The sequence below is a fragment of the Polypterus senegalus genome, chromosome 18, assembly GCF_016835505.1.
Source record: "Polypterus senegalus isolate Bchr_013 chromosome 18, ASM1683550v1, whole genome shotgun sequence".
Classification (NCBI taxonomy): domain Eukaryota; kingdom Metazoa; phylum Chordata; class Cladistia; order Polypteriformes; family Polypteridae; genus Polypterus; species Polypterus senegalus.
Window position 1 is genome coordinate 67,698,828 of NC_053171.1, and position 17,458 is coordinate 67,716,285.

The 17,458-nt window shown below is 41.6% G+C and overlaps 2 protein-coding genes across 3 annotated transcripts in view; one reads left to right on the forward strand and one right to left on the reverse strand.

The window, feature by feature from the left end:
* Positions 1-3,422: 3,422 nt before the first annotated feature.
* LOC120518456 (muscarinic acetylcholine receptor M5-like) overlaps positions 3,423-17,458 on the reverse strand; it is an 89,534-nt gene continuing 75,498 nt past the window's right edge. Inside the window, exon 2 of the mRNA XM_039741249.1 lies at positions 3,423-6,595. Within this exon, the coding sequence (XP_039597183.1) occupies positions 4,915-6,501 (1,587 nt within the window). The 5' untranslated portion in view covers positions 6,502-6,595 and the 3' untranslated portion in view covers positions 3,423-4,914. The remainder of the gene's footprint in view (positions 6,596-17,458) is intronic.
* The window catches only part of aven (apoptosis, caspase activation inhibitor), a 296,150-nt gene continuing 292,023 nt past the window's right edge, over positions 13,332-17,458 (forward strand). The window contains exon 1 of one of the 2 annotated variants that reach the window (XM_039741252.1): positions 13,332-13,612. In XM_039741252.1, coding sequence (XP_039597186.1) covers positions 13,421-13,612 — 192 coding nt within the window. In that variant the 5' untranslated portion in view covers positions 13,332-13,420. The remainder of the gene's footprint in view (positions 13,613-17,458) is intronic. The other variant, XM_039741251.1, reaches the window with a different exon arrangement.

A 17,458-nucleotide genomic window follows, 5' to 3' on the forward strand; every position in this document is an offset into this window, starting at 1 on the left:
AGATATATATATATGTCTAGATACTGTATATATAATGTGTGTGTATGTATGTGTGTATATATATATATGTATATATGACAGCAACACTCATAACAGTGACAAAACAATTACATTGACAATCATGTTAAGTTATTTTCAAAATGTTTCCTTTAATTTGTCATTACTACTTTAACACACTACTTCTCCGCTGCGAAGCGCGGGTATTTTGCTAGTGTTAAATAAATCTGAAAAAAACACGCTAAAATCCTTCGCTCAATTTGGGGTATTAAGTGTTGCTTAATGAGAGAAAAAATAAATAAATTTAACACAAGCCTGTGTCACACACATGCGACTAGGAGCAACCTGAAGGGACCAAGTGAAGGTAATTACCCGCCAGGTCAGGAGGTGGCGGGGTGCTCTAAACCTTTGTCTGTTGTTTCTGCAGATCAAATACGGGAAAACCTGCCTGACCTGACGTCACTTCCTGTTCCGGCACCCAGACTGACGTCACTTCCTCTTCCGACACCCAGACTGACGTCACTTTTGGGTTACAAAATATAAAAGCCTCCATCTTGGCTAACTCAAGCAATTCATTGTGGAACTCAAAGAAGCAACATTGCTGTACCAATATAATCCTTTTGCAGCTAGGAACAATATATGGGTGGCTGCCCCAAACCTTTTTAAGAGTGTTGAGACTCGTTCTTTTACACCTGCAATGTGTAAAACGTGAGAGCTCTGAATACTCACTGAATCCACTGCAGTTAACTGCATTAAACATTAATCATAACATATCTTTTAGATGCAGTGGGCAAAAGGAGGTACGTAATTAAAACAAAAATGAGAGCAATGTGTAAAGTGAAAGAAAGTTTATCAGAATTCAAATCTGTGTACATCTATGCCAAATGCACATGAGCAGACATTAGCAGTCACTGGTATAAAAATGTGACAGACTTCTTCACCGTGTACATGAATACAAGAATAGAGAAATGAATTTCACGCAAGAGTGACCCTGCAGCAGCTGAACATATCCAAAACAACAAAAGATTCAACAAAAACATTTTTTATGACAAAACAATTATGGAAAAGGTTGCTTTAATTAGTATTTACTTTCAGCAGCGTCTGCAATGACACAGATAATAAACTGTGATGAAGATAAGCCAACACACGTGCACGGATTTCTTCTTGGAAGAAACATCAAAAGCAGGTGGGTGGATTAGCAGAGCACTAATTATCTGAACAAGGATTAGCCAGACATCTGTTATTTGGACGTATGAATTATTAAAACCCTGATGATCAGTAATACATGCTGATCTTAGTACTTGTTACTCCAGCGTCTGTCTTGTTATCTAAATGCTAGCTATTCAATGTCTGATTAACCAAACATCAGTTATCCAGATGCCTGGCTAGCCAACACCATATAGTTTTTTGATGCTAATTATCCAAATGAATGGAAGATTAGACAATTGCCCAAAGTTCTGATAATTCCTACCAGCTTTGATCCAGATGTTTGATGAGTTCAAACACCAGCTATGTAGAGGACTGATTATTCTGAGCGCTAATCATCCAGATTTCTGATTGACCAACATCGGGTATCTGGAGATGCCATTATACAAACTCCATTTAAAAAGACTTCCAGATGCTACACCCTCCCACATCACCAACAATGGTGATTCTGGATTGACTGTGTGAGTGCTGGCAATGCCATGGGCTGTTCCCTGCCTTGTCCCAGTGCTGCCTTGATAGGCTTTAGCTCTTGCTGCCACTGAATTGGATGAAACAGCTCTAAGAATGTTCTGTCATGTTACAATTCTATCCCACATCCCTGATTTGGATTCTAGAGATTATGGTATCTTAATGGTGGAGTGCAAGTATAACTCCAACAAATACCCAGCGTTTTGATTACCCAAATGGTAATAATCCCACTGTAACTTAATGCATGAGACCATAAAAATATTTTGTTGTAATGGAAATTTTATTTTAATGAATATGTAGGAAATATGTATATGATTGTGACCAGGGTCTTGTTCCATCTTGCTGCTGTGTTGCGTCTGGCAAGCAGTAAACAAAGGGCAAAGCAATTGGTTGTTCTCTGCAGGATCAGGCTTACCATGTAATGTGCTTGTCGCACAATGTTTAAAACATTTAGCACCGGGATTTGTCCTGCTCTTCCTCACACTCTCCTAGTCTGCCACAACGATAATTCGAAGCCACTAGTGTTCTTCTAATCTGAAGATGGGAGCTAAAACAGGACGATTGCCCCCATGTCATGGTTCCTATTTAGTGTGCTTCAGTGCTGAAGTAACAACTTCTGTCTTGAATGAAGTCTTGAGACTGTACCTGCCTTCACTGTACAGTAATAAAGTAGCAGTATTTTCCTTTGAAGCCTGGACTCACCTTTTTGTCTTTCTTGCATCTAGATAGTACCTGTATAAAAAAACAGTGCTTCTTAATCAGCAAAAAAATTTTTTTTTTGGTAGAAATACAAGTTAAAATATAGAAAGAAAATGAAATGTTAGATGTAGCTTTTTTTATAGAAATTCAAACACACTTCTAATTTTGTGTTGAATTTTCATGTTGCAGGCAAAAATTGTGAAAGCTTTCACCACATAATTTGTCTTCATTCTAGAATCAACTTTTTCAAGGATTGTTAATTTTTCATTCAGTGTAAATTTTCTCACTTTTTGTGTTCATCGCAAAGAAAACTTTGAGAACCGCACAAAATGCAACTACAGTATATACACGGAGGCTTGGTGGAGCACTGACTCAGAATTCAGCTATATGATGTCTCACCTACACCTAGACGGTCATTTTTTTGTTCTAACAAGAAAGAGACAGCCTGTTGCAGGTTTCCTGAGATTCAGCGAAAGTGAAGGCATGGCATTAAGTATTTTTTGCATCACATTATTATTCTTTGCTTGCCTTTTTTGTTTAAAAAAAAATTTTGTTATACTGAAATTTACATTTCGTTAAAACAGATGATGTTGTATGAATGTTTGTCAAAAACAACAAAAAGTATTCATTATTCTGAAAATTTTGTTTTTGCTATAATACGATTTGACCAGTATCTAATAATTCATATGTGTTCTTCTTGGCTGAAATTTGTCAGAATTAAATACTAACAGAACCACGAGACAAAGTAACAAACACAGGAGCGCATCAGTACAAAAGTCAAAAAAGTACAAATTATCTAAACCTTCATGCCAGAAATCACAATGATAAAAAATATAAAAGATCCTAAATCTTTAATTAGGCGGCACGGTGGCGCAGTGGGTAGCACTGCTGCCTTGCAGTTAGGAGACCTGGGTTTGCTTCCAAGTTCCTCCATGCATGGAGTTTGCGTGTTCTCCCCGTGTCTGCGTGGGTTTCCTCCCACAGTCCAAAGACATGCAGGTTAAGTGCATTGGCAATTCTAAATTGTCCCTGGTGTGTGTGTGTTTGCCCTGTGGTGGTTTGGCACCCTGCCCAAGGTTTGTTTCCTGCCTTGTGCCCTGTGTTGGCTGGGATTGGCTCCAGCAAACCTTTAATTAATTCATGCATACTAGCTACCATCATGAACATTTTATTTTTCGATATGTAGAATCTTGGACCAAGCAGAAAGTGTGGATCCTGACCTTTATTCCGTTGCAGTGGTGACTACTGGCACCATCATTTTTTGCTGTGTTTGCCACCTTGTTACTAAGAACTTTGAGTGGAAATATACATGTAATGATTTAACAAGTCAGCCTTGGACATTTCCAGGTTACCTGAGATCTGGATAAAGACTATGAATTTGGTGATTGTATTTTGTTTTTGGTTTTCTGGTAAAAAGAATCTGATTTGAATTTGGACTGTGATTTAGGGTTTTGTTTTTTCATGGAATTGATTTCTTCATTGACAAGTTAGACTTCTGATCAATGTTTTTTGTTCTGGACTCTATCTATCTATCTAATCTATCTATCTATTTCTGTCCGTCCATCTATCATTTAAGCACCTATTAACTAGCTGTTTCATTTTATCTAAATATGTTACAATCCCAAACACAATAGTGCATCCATCCATTCATTTTCAGGACCCATATTTTCCAATACAGGCTCAAGGTTTGGAAGATTGCAGCCAGTTCTGTTACAAGGCTGGAATCAGCCCAAGAAGTGGGTACCCAAATGGGCTGCCAGCTGTTGTTTCTGCTGAGTCAAACTTTGACCACCTGACTGTTTCTTTGGCAACTGAATGTCTTGTTATTGGCATTCGCAGAGTCCCAATTATCTAAGCACTTGGTCATCCCAATTCCTTCTTAACGTAATTACTCAAGCAGCTAACTTATGCCATAAATAAAATTTGCATCCCCTTACATTTTATACATGTACTTTTGTTCTGTGCTGTATGTATAAAACTATATAATGATATGCATGACATACTGAGTATTGAAGCCCATTGATATGCAATGGGTGGAACAGTGCCATCACAGAATTAACGTTCTGAGCTTGATTCTTGTGCCTGGTCCCACCACCTACTCCAGTTTTCTTCCCACATTCCCAAAGATTAGCATGTTAGTTTAAGCGGGATTGGACATTACATTCCTTCCTTGCTCCTAGTGCTGCTGGAATATTCTCTGGCTTGCATGACCTGGAACTTTCTGAGAATGTAATGCTATGTAGATGCGATTATTTTTCGTTATCCTAGCATCCTAGTTTGCCCAGATAATTAGTGCTCCTCTGCAGTATAGTAACTTGTTATTTTAAAAACACTTCAGATTTGGTAGCAATTCATGATTGATGGTAATTGGGGGGGATTCTTCTTGCACACCCATATAGCTACAAGCACACCAACACAATTGTTTCTTTTTTTTTGCCAGCATTCATTCCCATCTAAGCAGATCCCCAAAGAAAAAAAAATCTTTTTTTTTGTCTTCCATGGTTAGTAGTTCAAGCATACTCTAGATCATAGCCCACAGCAGGTCTATGGACGAGGGGCTGTTGACCAGTATAACTTCTGCTCTGCTCGTTTTTTTCTCCATTGGCAGAAAAGAAGCATTTTAAATGTCTTTTGAAAGGTCTTGTTGCACAAGGCATAGCAAATGGGATTGATGGTGCTATTGACGTAACACAACCAGTAGCCCAGATGCCACAAGGAAACAGGAATGCACTCGGAGCAGAAGGTTGAAATTAAAACTATGATGTTGTATGGGGTCCATGTGAGGATGAAAGCCAAGAGAATGGCACTGAGTGTTTGAGCTGCCTTCTTTTCCTTGATGAGCACCATCCGCTTCCTTTTAGTTATCTGGTTTTTCAGGTTGGGGTCCAAGGATTTGGAAGAGGCCTGTCCCACTGACTCAGCTGAAGAGCAGGCAGAAGGAGTGAGCTGAGAGCAATCATTGGCACATTGGGCTTTGCTGCTGTCCTTTGCTACGGATTTGAATTTGTAAGAAAGCCCTTTTTTGGTCTTTTGGAGATGGTATTTGGTGGGGGATGTGAAGTAAGTAGAATTTTTGTAGCTGGACAACTTTGCATCCTCTTTGTGAGGGGTTTGACTGCTCTCTTCACTTTCTGCACTTTCATGTTGGCCATTGCTCTGGCTCTTAAAGGCTTGCTGAAAAATAGGTTTGCTTACATGTCTGTCATCCTCCTCAGAGGATGGGTAGCCACTGAATGAAGCCTCCTGATCATTTTTGATCCAGTTGTTGTCACTGTTCTGAGTGGACGTCATTTTGGTAGCTGTGCTCCTACTAGAAGAGGACCAGGACGTTTGGGTCTGTTCTCGTCCAGTGCTCGCCTGCTGCTTACAATTGAAACAGGTTTTGAGAAGGACTTTCTGGGGTTTAGTTGTCCTGGGGTCCGCTGGTGAATTTGAACCTTGAAGTTCCGCCAGATCCTTTGTGCGCTTCTCCGTCTCCTTGTAGATGCGCCAATACAGGATTGTCATGATGGAAACGGGAATGTAAAAAGCAGCAATGGCGGTGCCAAAGGTGATAATGGGCTCTGTGAAAAACTGAATGCGGCATTCATCAGGGCGAACGGTTCGCTCTCCCACAAAGTACTGCCAGCATAAAATTGCAGGGGCCCACAGGATAAATGATATCAGCCATGCCAGTCCAATCATTATACCTGCCCGTTTGGGGGTTCGTTTGGCCCGATAAGTCAGAGGACGGGTGATCGAGAAGTATCTGTCAAAACTGATGACCAGCAAGTTCATCACTGAAGCATTGCTGGCTACATAATCTAGCGCAAGCCATAAATCACATGCCAGGCTGCCTAGCGACCAGTACCCCATCAGAATGTAAGACGTGTAGAGATTCATCGAAAACACTCCGATAATGAGGTCGGCAAAGGCTAGGCTCAGCAGGTAGTAATTGTTCACTGTCTTCAGCTGACTGTTGACTTTAAAGGATATCATCACAAGGATGTTCCCGGTGATTGTAATGAGGCTGGCAATGGCACTGAGAGTTGCTATGGTAATGATGTGCCAAAGTCTGTGGCCGCCTAGGTGTTGAGGACTTGACATGTTGTCGCTGGCTGCTGTCAAATTCTTCATTAGCTTCTCTGACATAATTCTGCTCGTCTAGGAAACCTTAAGGTCATCGTTCCCAGAATGTGATAATGTCGTGCATCATCGTCATCATGGTCTGGAGCTCACTAGCTCTCTGTAAATAAACACAAAAAGAAAAGACACAGTAGTAGTAGTAAAAGGAAATGAGGAGGACACAAGGCAGCTAGTTTGCTGGATCAGACAGATAGAATAAGGAGACTTTTTTATTTTATTTTAACACATAAGGCCCATGCAGCTTGTAATATTGTGCAATGTTTTGATCCTTAAGCACGTCAGGTTTTACCATCAGCAGTGGTTTTCAGAATACCTGTCAGGTGATGTGGAACTTGGATAGATTTTTTCTGAAAATAAACGTGCAAAGCTTGAGAAGAGCTGGAATGTCTGATACGTGGTAGAATATATCAGTGACAAAGCATCCTTGCTGAAAGAACTCAGATTTTACTCCTGTATACGCTTCTAGTGACAAAAACGGAAGATCGCACCCAAAAGCAGTGATTCAATCTCATCTCATTTCTTAACTGCTTTTCCTGGTGGCAGCAGGTTGGCGCAGACTTCTCTGCCCCCAGCTTCAGGTTACAGCTCTTCCTGGGGAATTCCCAGGCACTCCCAAGCCATCTGAGAGATATAATCAATCCAGAGAGTTCTGGGTCTGTCTCACCCAATGGGATGTGCCCTGAGCAGTTCCAGGCAGAGCTGCCTAGGGGGCATCTTCATAACATGCCCAGGGCACCTTAACTGGCTCCTCAATCCAGAGGAGCAGCAACTCCACTCCGACACTCTCCTGAATTCAGCCATTCAGTGAAGAAACCTCAATTCTGCCATGCAGAACGTGTTGAAGGTTGAGGATCAGGCGTGATGCCAATTTAGTGATGGCATAGGCAAGAAAGATGAACTAGCCCCTGGCAATGTAAGACTTGAAATATTACTTATTTGGCAAGCAAGGAGCCGGAGCTGGTGCAGAAAGTGGAAAAGTACCAGGTAGATGTAGCTGGTATCACATCCACAGATAGTATGGGCTTTGGAAGCAAACCTCTTGGTAGGGAGTGGTCTGTCCCCTTCTCCGGAGTGCAGATGGGTGGTAGACCTGGGGCAGGGATTCCAGTGTTTAAAAAAACGGACAAGTGGGCAAAGCAAGTGATGATCATATGATTAGATCTGTCATGCATCTTTGTTAAAGTTGTTCAATAATTTGTGTAGTTTTTAACGTTTATGGACATTTTCAAAATTGTTTACTTATTTTAAAGGAATGTTCCACTCAAAAACTATAATTTCCGTATTTATTACTTACCCCTGTTGTTTGTAGTGATGACCAGGAAAAATGTATAATGTTATGTTTTCATTGATAATGGAGATAAGAAAGTTATTGATGCAATAAGAATCAATAAGGAGCAAAGCTAAACAAACATAGCAAAACATCTCAAAGTACTTGTGTGTAACACTGAAGTCAGATGACCAGTTGGTGAACTGATAATATAAAGGATGTATAGAAATAGGTACTTGTTTGGGGGTGGCACAGCACTTAGACCACTGCCTCAAAGCTTCAGAAGCCCCTGTTCAGCCTTAGCCTCTTACCTGTGTGGGTTCTTCTTCAGGTACTCTTAAGTTCCTTCCACATCTCTAAGATGTCTGCTAGGTTGATTGGAATCTCTAAATTGGCTTGGTATGAATGAATGTTGTCCATGATACAGTAAGTGCTGCATTCTGGTTCCATGTTTGGATCTGTTGCAACTAACATAGAGCTTGTCCTACCATAAGCTTAAAGTTCAGTGGATGGATGAGACATTTTTGTGTGGAAGCTAAGAACCTGGAGTAAAGGTGGCACATTTGATTAGATCTGACCACAATCTGAACCATGTTAGTTACAGCTACAGCTGAAATTACTCTGAATGAATGCTTCCAAATGTCAGACTGGGAAATGATGTGCGAGTGACATGGGGATGATACTGAGGGATTCTGTCACTGCATCACAGGCTAGACTAACTTCTGTGTCAACACAGTGGTACCAACAAAGACAGAACATTCAAATCCGGTGACAAAGAGGCTCTGAAGGATGTGCTGCAGTGATGGAAGGAAAGCTTACAAAGCTAAAATAAAAATCTCACTCAGAATAACATGAAAGATGTCTGGAATGGAGTGGGTATAATTATTGGACAAGCAATCCAGGGGTCTGGTGCTAGAAGGGGATGTGGACAACAGTGATGTCCTGAACTAGGTCAAATGCAATAGAATAATTCATTGAATGGTGGTAAGGGTCAGCGGTGGGCTAGTGCCCTACCTGGGGTTTGTTTCCTGCCTTGCACCCTGTGTTGGTAGGGATTGGCTCCAGCCAATCAGACCCTGTAGTTAGGATATAGCGGGTTGGATAATGGATGGATGGATGTTAAGGGTAGTCTACCTGGTGTAAATGAATTGACACTAGGTGGCACTGTTGCCCACCTTTTTCCCAACAGACAGACACAGGACACAGGTTAAAAGCACAAAGAAGGTTTTTAATTCTCTTCTGTCTTCTTTGTATAGTGCCTCCAAAGCACCACAGCCACAATAACCACAACAATAAAGCACTAATAGTTTTCTCCTCCACACCTCCCAGCGTTGTCCACCTTCTCCCAACTCAGGCTCACTTGCTGGGTTCCCAACAGTCCTTTATATAGCTCTTGACCCGGAAGTGCTTACGTTCTTCCGTCCCTGTGACTTGTCAGTATTTCTGGGTCAGATGGAGAATCTCAACTCTTTAATCATCCCGGAAGTACTGTGGGACTCCCGTCCTCATGACTTCCAAGCACTTCCGGGCTGCAAGGGAAGCATGACTCCCCAGGTCCTTTCACAGCTCCCCCTGGTGGCACCCATGGTACCCAAAAGGGCTGAGAAACAGGACTGCATGTCCCAGGATGCCCTGTGGGAATCTGAGGCACCGCTACACTACAAGGGAGCTGCCATGTAATGCTTTGGGGGAGCCAATTTCCTGAAAAAGCTGCCTTCCCCCATCTTTCCATCACAGGGGCATCCCGGCTGGGATGTCATGCTGGCTGGCGGCCATCCGCCACACTGGGAAGATGTTACCAAATGTAAAGATGCCACAGAACAAAGTTAGGACCTAGCTCAGAGAAAGAGAAAGAAATTGATACTGGCTAGCTAAGTACTTTTTTGGGCCAGCATGTTTAGGCTGAGGCTGCCATGACTCTGTAGGTATGGCTCTGGAAGAAGATATTATGAGGACAGAAGAGATTAAGGAGTGGGGAATCATGATGGACTGGCAGGAATCTAGCATACAGTATCAGATAAAGTCAACTTGGAGAATGGCAGAGAGACTAGGCAGACAGGCAGTCAATGCCAATGAAAAAAGAAAACGGAAGTAAAAGAAGATGTGAAAACCAGTCCCTCATTAAAGAAACGCTAGTTAAACACTAGTGCGTTACTTTCCAAACAATAAGCCGTGGATTACTAAGGAGGTAAAAGTTCTCCTGAATGAGAAAAAGAGAACTTTCAAATCAAGTGACAAAGAGACTCAGAAGGAGATACAGCTTGTGGTAAAAGGCTGAGTGAAGGGAAGGAAGCTTACAAAGCTAAAATAGGAAACAAACTCACTCAGAATTACATGAAGATGTCTGGAATGGACTGGGTATAATCACTGGACTCAAACAATCCAGGGCTAAGGAGGTAGAAAGGGATGTGGGCAAAAGTAACACCCTGAAACAGTTTTTAATCGACCCTTTCAGCCTCTGCCACCTTCTTCCAATAACCAGTCTCCCCATACCATCCACTACATCAACAACTTCTACCACATAAACTTCGAATGGCCAGTGACAAGTCCACCTCTGACCATCAGTATGGGCTGTCTATAATTAAAGACCAAGTAAGAAGACAACTGAGGAAGCTACACACAGGAAAAGTTGTGGGACCAGATGGAGTCAGTCGTTGAGTTCTTAAGGCCTATGCTGACCAGCTTTGTGGTGACCTCTGTCAACTGCTTCAGAAAGTTCCACTGCTGTGGAAAACATATTGCATTGTAAGGCAGGAGCCTCTTCACCCAATGACTATAGACCAGTGGCACTTAAATCTCACATCATGAACACCTCTGAGAGACTGGTCCTGTACTATTTGAGTCCTCTTATGATAGGCCACCCGGACCGACTGCAGTTTGGTTATTGGACAACGATTGGAGTGGAGGATGCTATTTACTTTCTGCTTCACAAGGCTTATTCTCACCCGGACAAAGCTGGCAGGACAGTGAGGATAATATGTTTTTAGATTTGTCCAGCACCTTCAATACCATCCCACCATCCCTGTTAAGGGATAAACTAAGAAATATGGTGGTGCATTAGCCTGTGGTGTTCTGAGTAATGGACTATCTGTCAGGCTGACAACAGTTTGTGAGACTCAAGGACTGTGTCTCTGATATGGATGTCATCAACACAGGATCATCACAAGGAACAGGCCTGTCTTATCTTCTCTTCATTCTGTACACCTCAAACTGAAAATATAACACCCGGTCATGTCACTTATAAAAATTCTCAGATGACTCTGCACTTATGGGGTGTTTCAATAAGCGGCATGAGACAGAGAAGAGGAGTCAGGAGGAGAACTTTGAGAATTGTCTGCAACTCAGCATCAGCAATATATCACAGAGCTGCTTATTGACTTTCATCGCACCAAATAGCCGCTATGTCTGGTCACTATTCAAGGAGTGGATGTAGAGGTGATTCACTCCTTCAAGAACTTTGGGGTCCAAAATAATGACAGGTTGGACTGGTCTCATAACACAGAAGAACTATATATGAAAGGGCAGAGCAGGTACTTTTTTTCCTTATGAGACTGTGTTCCTTTAATGAGTGAAGTGAAATCCTTCACATGTTCTACAACTCTGTGATGGCCCTTTTGCTGGGCTGGGCTGGCAGCATCACTTTAAGAGAGGCCCACCAAATCAGTAACCTAATTAAAAGGACAAGCTCAGTTATAGAATGCAGTCTGGACCCTCTGGAGGTTGTAGCAAAGGAAAGAATTAAAAGAAAACTGAGTGCCATTATGAACAATGCTAGTTTCAGGCAATTAATGATTCAGGACAGTTGGGTCAAGAAACACACCTGGAACTCCTTTATACCAACAGCAATATGCCTGTATAGTGCCTCATGGGGACTAGGACTGCTTATTTTATCTTTAGCCGAGTCAGAATCTATTAAGTTTTATTTCCTTTTAAACATTCTGGTAAGCATTTGTTGTTTGTCATATTATGATATTTATTTAATATTTATTTATTAATTGAAAATATATACAATCCCAAATTCTCACTGGGAACTAATAAAATTCTATCTATCTATCTATCTATCTATCTATCTATCTATCTATCTATCTATCTATCTATCTATCTATTATATAGTGCCTTACATATCTATCTATTTATCTATCATTATACAGTGCCTTTCTATCAGTCTGGGCCTGGGGACACTGCACACTCCACCCAGAGCCTGACCATGCCATGCTTAAGTTCTGGTCCTTGAAGCTGAAGCTCATGTTATGATTTTGGAGTTGATTTTTTAGGCTGTGGCTTTCTGGTAAGTTTCACTGACACCATATTATGTTTTTTTTGGAAAATGAATTATTAAGAGATGAAGACATTTCAGAAGTGGGATCATGTTACAAGCATGCACCTGATGGTATGTTTATGACTGTAATATTCCTCTACGCTTGTTTCTCTTTTTTGCTTATTAAAGAATAAGAAAATATGAATAAAAATTCCAGTGTTGGACTTTCAGCTGGCACATATGTCACTAAGTGTGTTTTGCTGAAAGGCTAGCGCCCCTTCCTGAGATGGGTGCTTCCTGTTTGTTCCCCATAGCATAATGAATAAAGTGGGTTCAGCAGATAGATGGATGTGGGGCAGCTAAATGGTACATTGGATAACACTGTTGCCTAACAGTCATGAAGACTAGAGTTCAAGCAAAAAAGAGTGCTAAAGAAAGGTGTGCCTGCTCCAGGGGATGAGGTGCTGCCTCAAGTAGAAGAGTTTAATTACCTCAGGGTCTTGTTCATGAGTGAGGGAAGAAGGGAGAGATAGATTGACAGGCGGATAGGAGTGACATCAGGAATCATGCAGACTTTGTAATGGTGGATCGTGGTTAAAGCAAAGCTCTTGATTTACTGGTTGATACATTCCTACCCTCACTGATGGTGCACTGCTAACGTTAATGCTGAGGTCTACAGTACGTTGATTACTTAGATTTTAAATGATTTTAGTTGGGAGCACAGCTAGTATTAATATAATATGTACATAATGATATTTATAAAGTATTTATTATTTTGGGTACTCCAGTTTCCTCCCACAGTCCAAAGACATGAAGGTTAGGTGCACTGGCGATCCAAAATTGTCCCTAGTGTGTGCTTGGTGTGTGTGTATGTGAGTGTGTGTGTGTGCGGTGGGCTGGCACCATGTCCAGGATTTGTTTCTGCCTTGCGTCCTGTGCTGGCTGGGATTGGCTCCAGCAGACCCCCGTGACCCTGTGTTAGGATATAGCGGGTTGGACGATGACTGATGACTTAATGATTTTAATAATGTATAAAATATGTTACTTGATTTGAATAAACCCTTGATTCTCTGCTGATTGATGCTCTCAGACAGAAAAACGTCATCTATCTCGTAAAATATCGAAGACGAAAATAATAGAAACATTTTGACATGTATGATCTCTCAATGTATCTATTTATTGATTATTCAAATAAGCAGAGAACCCTGTTTTAGTAAGACCACGTTAAGAGGACGCCGTTCATTTCAATCCTACTGAGCTCTGTAGTGTCAGACGGCGGGAACCAAATGCAAAGACGCCCTTGTCAGCACAGGGGACTCATTTGAGCGTCGGGCGAGCTTCATTGGAGTGGTGCACATGCTAATGTCACCGCCTGAGTTTTTCGGCATCGCTTTAACATCATGGACCAAAGGGTTAGGAACCGTGGCCACGAGCGCAGAGTTGGGCGAGGAGAAGCGAGACAGCCATCCGATGGGGAAGCTGCTGCGCCGGCAGGGCAGCGAGGTCGGGGTAGAGGCAGTCATCATCGCGGCCGAGGGAGACGGGACCATCATCATCGGGGCAGGGGGCACCCAGCTGCTTCCCGCGTACGGGTAAGGTGCCACGACAGCCCGCAGTCTTTATTGGACGTTGTGCAATGCACAGCAAGTTTTATTGCTGTCAATAAGACAATGTATGGTAAGTGTGGTAAAGACGGTGAGGAACTGGACAGTAGCTAGGACGCTTTAGAGAGGTGGGACTTGATCTGTCGAAAGGGGACATTTAGCTTTTCACAGGAGAAATATAAGCAGATGCCTTCCAGAGGGTGACAACCATCAGACATTTAGTATCCAGACCAGTAGACTCCAAACCAGATTCACAATCACTGATAATATCTGATCGTGTTTAAACAACTGGTATTTTTTCCGCAACTCTTATTGTGCATTCAGAAAAGTGCAGCAGTAGGATTTTTACAAAACGCACAAACTGGGAAGTACCAGCTCACTCAGTTAGGCTAGGAGTCCAACTGAAAACAGTAGCTGGTGAGAACAAAATCCTGCAGCCTCAGAGTGTCCTCAGGACCGAGTTTGGGAACTGCTGCTCCAAACGTATTGGTGCTTGCATTAGATACTTATTTGCCGTTTGTTTTTCAAAATACTTAATTCGTCACATCACTTGGAATAAGGAACATCTGCACGGTTTTGTACCTTCACACTGTTTTGACACAATCTTTTACATCTCGTCACAAATCCTCTAACCCCCATTCCAGTAATCATGTCAGCAACATGGGACCTGTTAGAGAAAATCTTGTTGCCTCCTTAGCATTTTGTTTACTGCCAGGAAAATTAGCTAAAAGCATTGATTTTTTTTCAACAACAAAAAATTTTATTTTGTGTAATATCCAGCAATTCATCCATTTTCTACCACCTGGTCCAGGTCTTGGGGACAGCAGTCTATGCAATAAGACCCAGACGTTGCTTTTCCCCCACAACCTCCTCCATCTTCTCCAGGGTAATACTGGGGTGTTCCCAGACCAGTTGAGAGATATAATCTTCTCCAGTGTGTCCTGGGTCTGCCCTGAGGTCTTCTGCCGTTTGTATATTTTGTCCCAGAAACATATAAGTACCAAAATGTCTACATAACTACAGCAGCAAAGGCATGTCTAGTGTCCACTGCTGATTTAGCATTTGTGCTTCATGTGATATGTTTTGAAACCATCATCAATGCACATTGGCACTGTTTGAGCAGATTTCAAAAGGTTTTCTTATACTATTTTTAGTTGCTTACACATGACAAGTGTGCCCCCGGTGTCATTGTAGGCTGGCACAGCACCAAGCTTAGTGGCTTCCACATTTCTGCTGACACAAACATTAACAGCTGCTGCACTGTGAACAGTACTTAGGGGGCTAAAATGTTTCTTGCCCTTCTACTTGATTGCAATCATTTTGCCTTTTTGCCCCACAGCTATTGCACCACACATCTGGAGTCATCAGGCTTGTCTTGGAGCTTTGGTCATACAGTGCAATATGCATCAGTTTTCCTATAAAGAAAAATGTCAGGCAGTTCAGGTGAGGTACAGAAACTGTCCGTCATTATACAGTGACCCTGGTCAAGCAAAGGGTCTGCAAGTGACAGATGTAGTGACCTTGTACTGACTGTACTTCCCACCCCAACTGGTTCCCTCACTGGTGTAAAATATCAAGTTCCAGATGTGCCCAGAGTTTGATTCGTACCGAATTGGGTTTAGACGTGTCATACTCTATCCATGATAGCCTTCCCTTGTAACCCATGAGACTTTCGTCAACACTTGCGTAATGATTGGGAACATGACACCTTCTGCATATTCCTAATGATCGCCTGGTGCACGTCGCACAGTTTGTACAGTTTTGGTGCTGGAGATTGGCTTCATCATAGTCATCGTTATTGGTGAAATGCAGGTATTTCCTAATGAGTGAAAAAGCACACTCACCCATAATTTCAAAAGGGTCTGGGTGCAGACCTTGCACTCTCAGCCACATGCACGCTCAGCCACAACAGGAAGTGCAACCGGGGAGTCGTTTCCGATTGCTAAGTTGGTACGTTTGCTATTTATAGTCTTACCATTTATGAACAATATGGAATATTCTTAATCACGTTAACATGTGCATATTCATGTTGTTTGGCTGGCCCGTGTTGGTTTATTAACATGTTTACCATTTTAACAGATCAAGTTAACCAAGGTAAATGCTTGCCTGTTATTGTAATTACTAGCATCATGGCCGTGGTAGCGTAGCGAGAGCGCTGATGTTTAGAGAGTCCTAGTTTACTGTTCCCGCTGTTATCCCAAGGAAAAAACAATTATGCAACCATCATATCCTGCTAACATTATTTAAATTTAATGTATACATTATTTACGTGTAAATAAAGAGCAAAATGAAAATAAAACAAATAGAACAATTCTGTGTCGTTAATAATCTTATATATCAGAACTGTAATACGTACTATACTTTACATGTCATGAGGTGCCAAACTGTGATTAATAAATGGTGGAGAGAAAAGGACATTGGACACATTAGTAATCAAATATTTATATATTTATTTATACATAAGAACCCCCCTCCCCCCAAAAAAAAACCCAACAACAACAAAACACACACCAATAAAAACATTAATTTAGTTAAGGAGGCAGCAGTACATAGTGAACTTCCTGCAGTCCACCATTTCTTCTAAAAATCTGTGCATGTCTTGCATATGGCTAAATCCAAAACCAAATGGAGCCAGAACATCATGGGGGTATTTTTCGCACGTGGATTACTCGTTTAACTGGATGTAATAGTTGACGATTTGGCCTAATCCTGGATCTGTCGGTTTTTCGAAACTCTTGCTGGATGTGTTGTCATAGCAGCAGATCCAAATCCTCAAACCTGCTCGGAGCAGGTTTGTTGTATGATGTAAACAAGGATTAGCTCACATACTTAATCAGTTCCCGTGCATGGAATTCATTGAGTCATGGCTTTGCCGTTCATGAATAAGCTACTAATTGATATCGGTGTACAAATTATAAGAAGAGAATTTCATATAGAGAGGGTTTTGCGCGATCGGCAAGATCCTTCATTGCTCCTGGAGGAAATTCTTTTCGAAAGATACCGCTTTAGCCAAAGGGGTATATTGTACCTCAAAGATTTATTAGCACCTTATATTCGAAGTCAAACTAGGCAAAGTCGGGCTCTCACAACCACACAGGCAGTATGTATTGCTTTGAGTTTTTTTGCAAACGGCGCTTTTTTTATATACTGTAGGCGATGTGGAATATCTATCTAAAAATGCAGTTTGCGAGGCTATTCGTAAAGTCTATTTGGCTCTGAAATATTTCCTTCGGGGTTTCGTAGTGTTTCCTGGACACCTGCGTGTGCAGACAATAAAAGATGCGTTTCATGCCATTGCAGGTACACAGGCAAAAACACCCACAGCTCCATAAAGAATCTCACAATCAGCCTAACATTCTCATTACCCAGGATTTCCAAATGTGAATGGGGCACATGGGACTGATCAGAGTGGAGTTTGATCAAACACTTATTTGGAAAATGTACCTCTCCTCCTGATAAATAATCAGACACAGTGTCTTCATCAAATATTTGACCTTCGTCAATATCTTGTTGGTCAGGCACAAGTTCTAGGGATATGACATTTCCTGCAACTGACCCAACAAAAAAAAATGCCCTCAGAAACAGGGCGATGGGCATTTTGCTGGAGAGCCAACTCTTCTGCAGGGGTTAGGTCTGGACTGCGTGGACCTCCATCTGTTTTTTGCTTGTCTGCCTTCTTATTAGCTTTAAAATGAATGTTTCTTATATATGATTCTTTATGTCAACAATTCTTTAAATAGATATATACCAATATTTGCCAGTTTGAAGTATATTCTTGTACTTCACTTTAACCTGTTCCCATGTTCTCCTTGTGCTCATGTCTGATCTGGAATT